The sequence below is a fragment of the Conger conger genome, chromosome 16 (genome assembly GCF_963514075.1).
Source record: "Conger conger chromosome 16, fConCon1.1, whole genome shotgun sequence".
Classification (NCBI taxonomy): Eukaryota; Metazoa; Chordata; class Actinopteri; order Anguilliformes; family Congridae; genus Conger; species Conger conger.
In genome coordinates this window covers 1044771-1049770 of record NC_083775.1, presented here as the reverse complement: position 1 = coordinate 1049770, position 5000 = coordinate 1044771, and the positions used below count along the sequence as shown (strand labels likewise).

The 5000-nt window shown below is 52.2% G+C and overlaps 1 protein-coding gene across 3 annotated transcripts in view; it reads right to left on the bottom strand.

Annotated features, from left to right (window-relative positions):
- Window positions 1-5000, bottom strand: part of rarab (retinoic acid receptor, alpha b) — a 124934-nt gene that overhangs the window by 312 nt on the left and 119622 nt on the right. For all 3 annotated transcript variants that reach the window (XM_061223644.1, XM_061223643.1, XM_061223645.1), the window contains 5 exons: window positions 4643-4806; window positions 4052-4228; window positions 2300-2504; window positions 910-1068; window positions 1-622 (listed from right to left, as the gene is read on the bottom strand). The exon at window positions 1-622 is cut by the window's left edge and continues 312 nt beyond it. In XM_061223644.1, coding sequence (XP_061079628.1) covers window positions 402-622; window positions 910-1068; window positions 2300-2504; window positions 4052-4228; window positions 4643-4806 — 926 coding nt within the window. In that variant the 3' untranslated portion in view covers window positions 1-401. The remainder of the gene's footprint in view (window positions 623-909; window positions 1069-2299; window positions 2505-4051; window positions 4229-4642; window positions 4807-5000) is intronic.

Sequence of the window (5000 nt, the reverse complement as noted above, 5' to 3'; positions counted from 1 at the left end):
GTAAGAAAGCATCTGTCTCAAAGGGAAGGGCCTTCTCTCTGTGGACCCTGCTCTGTCAGAACTACGGTGGCCTCAGTGGACAAACAGCATCCTGTGTCCGTCTGCTGTCTGTCCGTCCGTCCTTCCTCTGTGGGCGGCCACAGGGACACCCCCCCTCCCCCCCGGCCTGGGAGTGAATACCGCTTCAGTCTGGTTTGGGTGAAGTGGGGTGTGTGAGGGGGCGGATAGGGGGCACCAGGAGAGACTCCCGCATCTGTGTTCCGGGAGGGGGGGCACCAGGAGAGACTCCCGCATCTGTGTTCCGGGAGGGGGGGCTCCTCAGAGATTCCCGGGCCTGCTCCAGGTGGGTCTGCTCCAGGAGGGGGGTTGGTGGCGGTGTTTGGGGGAGGTAGAGACCCAGTCTACGGGGAGTTTGGGGTGGGGCTGCTGTGTGTGGAGCTGGGCGACAGGCTGGGGCTGCAGCTGCCCGGGGGGCCCCCCCCGCTGCCCCGCCCGCCCGCCCCGGACCCCCCCGACCCCCCCTCCTTGCTCTCCATCCCCTCAGAGTTCTCCAGCATCTCCTGGATGAGAGGCGGCATGGCGCCAGGGATCTCCATCTTCAGAGTAATCACACGCTCCGCCCCTGAGAGAGGAAGAGGAGGGTTACAGGCCACAGCAACAGCGTGTGTGTGTGTGTGTGTGTGTGTGTGAGTGAGAGAGTGTGTGTCTGTGTGTGTGTGTGTGTATGAGAGTGTGTGTGTGTGTGTGTGTGTGTGTGTGTGTGTGTGTGAGTGAGAGAGTGTGTGTGTGTGTGTGTGTGTGTGTGAGTGAGAGAGTGTGTGTCTGTGTGTGTGTGTGTGTGTGTGTGTGTGAGAGTGTGTGTGTGAGTGAGAGAGTGTGTGGCTGTGTGTGTGTGTGTGTGAGTCTCACCCTTGGCGCTGATGCTCCTCAGGTCAGTGATCTTCATCAGCATCTTGGGGAACATGTGTGGTTTGTGGGGCCTCCTCCTCCTCACGTACATCTTCAGAGCCTCCAGCAGAGGCTCCTGCAGCACGTCCACCTTCTCAGACTGCTCCAGATCCTGCCGGTCTGCACACGCACACACACAATCAACTGTAAGTCACTTCGGATACAAGTTACATTAGTAAGTAACTAATGTAATGTAACTGGTTGTACACACAGGTCCAATTTATTCATAATGTTTATTAATAACGGTTTGAACAAGATGGAGGTGGCAGCTGACAGCATAGTTAGCCTGAGCATCACAACTCAATAAAGCGAAGCATGAGACACCATCTTAAACATGAGCCCTGCTGAGGAAAGGTCAAAGGTCGCAGAGCAGAGACAGGGAATGACTGCCGAAGACATGAAGAGAATTTCCACCCATGACATCACCAGCCTCCACACCAGTGCTGAGCCTATTGCTCTACCTCCACTGGCTGGGGGAGGATAGTGCTGACACTCGATTGGCTGGGGGAGGATAGTGCTGACACTCGATTGGCTGGGGGAGGATAGTGCTGACACTCCATTGGCTGGGGGAGGATAGTGCTGACACTCCATTGGCTGGGGGAGAATAGTGCTGAAAGTCGATTGGCTGGAGAAACAGGGGAAGGCGAGTAAAGTTGGTCTGCTTTAGCCCTAACCCTTACCCTAGAGGTCGGGACGTGCTATGAGCCTGCGTAATTACACAAGCCTACTGCTCCTCTCTGAGAAACGCCAGAGAAAATGCTCACACAGGCACTGTGCATGTGCGATGGAGAACAACTGCAAGGTTGCAGCTTTTTCTCTGAATTCACTGAAATAAACCATTTTACTACCTTACAAGCTATGCTATCCAATGACCTGTGCGAACCCAGTAAGGACTCAAAAAGCACGGTTCGACAGCTTATCGTCAGAAACTTCCCCAAAGTCTGCAGAAGCAGATGTAGGCACAGAGCTGGACCTCTCTCTACTGTTCCACTCTGCTGAGAGTGCAACAGGTCCGGGGAAGGGTGCAGAAGACCGTGCAATATGCATGTTGAGGTAGGCAGGGTGCAGTATGCTGGGTGCAGTAGGCAGTGTGCTGTCGGCAGGGTGCAGTATGCATGTTGAGGTAGGCAGGGTGCAGTAGGCAGGGAGCAGTAGGCAGGGTGCAGTAGGCAGGGTGCAGTAGGCAGTGTGAGGCAGGCAGGGTACAGTATGCATGTTGAGGTAGACAGTGTACTGTCAGCAGGATGCAGTATGCATGTTGAGGTAGGCAGTGTGCAATATGCTGGGTGCAGTATGCATGTTGAGGTAGGCAGTGTGCAGTATGCAGGGTGCAGTGTGCAGGCTGCAGTACCTCCACACAGCAGGCAGATGGCGCTGAGCAGGCCGGTCTCGGCGTCGTCCATCTCCAGGGGCAGCAGCTGATTGGCGAAGGCGAAGACGAGGTCGGTGAGCGGGCCGAAGCCGGCGTTGTGCATCTGCGTGCGGTTGAGCGTCAGCCCGTCGGAGAACGTCATGGTGTCCTGGTCCGGCGTGTAGCGCGTGCAGATCCGCAGGATCTGAGAAACACCGGCAGAGCGGGATTCAGCCAGGAGGTCGCTGGTTCAAGCCCCGGTGCAGCCACAATAAGAGCAGTGCAGCTGTGGGGCCTTTGAGCCAGACCCTGAACCCCACACTGCTCCAGATAAAAGCGTCAGCGGAATAACTGTCACGTGATCTGTAATTACAGCTTGAGCCTGTCACAGTATATCAAGAGGGCAGTTCGCTCTTCTGGGATGTTCAAATGCGTAGTTTACAATTACGGTCATGGCCAAAGGCTAACATTTACAGTCAAGTACATCCATTTAAAATTTACCCACACAATTAGTATGCTAACAGTGCAAATCATGCCTAGTTAAGCACTCAGTAAATAATGCTTAAAAAAGTAGTTCTTCATAATTTATAGACATATTTAATAATGCATAGTTCATACGGGCCATTAAAGTATGACTGTAGGCATGTTCTGATGGAAAGACCACACAATAATAACAGTGTGCAGTGGATTCTGGGATGTGTAGTTCTCCCTCTCTGGATATCTCTGCACTTCCTGTAGTCATGGATCACTGAGAACCTGGGCTAAGAGGTAGGATATGTGTAGGTTTGGGGAGTGATGGTTTGCACTGGGAAAGGAGGACCAGTAGAAAAAGCCATTCTGTACGATAGACTACCATAGACTACAGTGATTCTCTCACAGACGTTGAAGCACAGTACGATATGGCCCTTTCTATACTTGTGGACTGCCTTTCTTAAATTAGCCAATAGATGGTGCTGTTGGTATAAAAATGGGATCTATTTTCTGTTTTTAAGGTATTTATTAGTATTTTTGTATTATCTAAATGGCCCACAAAGTTTAAAAGTTGGTGTGTTGAGTGTGTGTTGAGTGTGTGTAGAGTGTGTGTAGAGTGTGTGTTCAGTGTGTGAAGAGTGTGTGTTCAGTGTGTAGAGTGTGTGTAGAGTGTGTAGAGAGTGTAGAGTGTGTAGTGTGTGTAGAGTGTGTGGAGTGTGTGTAGAGTGTGTAGAGTGTGTGGAGTGTGTGTAGAGTGTGTGTAGTGTGTGTAGAGTGTGTAGAGTGTGTGGAGTGTGTGTAGTGTGTGTAGAGTGTGTGTAGTGTGTGTAGAGTGTGTGTAGTGTGTGTAGAGTGTGTAGAGTGTGTGTAGTGTGTGTAGAGTGTGTGTAGTGTGTGTAGAGTGTGTGTAGAGTGTGTGTAGAGTGTGTGTAGAGTGTGTAGAGTGTGTGTAGAGTGTGTTTAGAGTGTGTAGAGTGTGTGTACAGTGTGTGTACAGTGTGTAGAGTGTGTGTTCAGTGTGTGTAGAGTGTGTAGAGTGTGTAGAGAGTGTGTAGAGAGTGTGTAGAGTGTGTGTAGAGTGTGTGTTCAGTGTGTAGAGAGTGTGTAGAGTGTGTGTAGAGTGTGTGTTCAGTGTGTGTAGTGTGTAGAGAGTGTGTAGAGCGTGTAGTGTGTAGAGTGTGTAGAGTGTGTGTAGAGTGTGTAGAGTGTGTAGAGTGTGTAGAGTGTGTGGAGTGTGTGTAGAGTGTGTAGAGTGTGTGTAGAGTGTGTAGAGACTCTCACCAGGATGTCGAGGCAGGCGGCCTTCAGCAGGGTGATCTGGTCAGCGATGGTGAGCGTGGTGAAGCCGGGCAGGTGCTTGGCGAACTCCACGGTTTTGATGATGCACTTGGTGGAGAGCTCGCTGAACTTGTCCCACAGGTCCACGTCCAATGCCACACGATGCTGAGCACTGTTATTCTGTGGGGGGGGGGGGTTAGACTCAGGACCACCCTCTCAGGCTCAGACACAGCACCCACACTCCCATGCTGCCCCCACTGGCAGGGAGGACTCACTGTAGTGTATGTATTTAGATATAAAGCACAGCACCCCCACTGGCAGGGAGGACTCACTGTAGTGTATTTAGATATAAAGCACAGCGCCCCCGGTGGCAGGGAGGACTCACTGTAGTGTATTTAGATATAAAGCACAGCGCCCCTGTGGCAGGGAGGACTCACTAGTGTATTTAGATATAAAGCACAACGCCCCCAGTGGCAGGGAGGACTCACTGTAGTGTATTTAGATATAAAGCACAGCGCCCCCACTGGCAGGGAGGACTCACTGTAGTGTATTTAGATATAAAGCACAGCGCCCCCGGTGGCAGGGAGGACTCACTGTAGTGTATTTCCCCAGCTGGCAGAGCGAGGGGAAGGTCTCCTGGTGGGCCTTTCTCACGCGCTCGATCATCGCCTCCGTGGCCGGACTCAAAACGTAGCTCTCAGTGCACTCCGGCTGCTTCTTCTCCTCCTTCTTCTTCTTATTGCGGTCGTTCCTCACCGCTGGAGGGAGAGAGGGGGAGAGAGAGAGGGGAGAGGAGAGAGACAGAGAGGTGAGCGGCACATCCTCCCATACCATCGGAGGTCATCACTCATTAAGGTCGTTACGAAGCTAAATCGCCACACGACTTTAGATACCGGACTTCCTCAGGTTTAAGCATGCCAAATTACACACACGCTACCAGCGCCTTTCCACT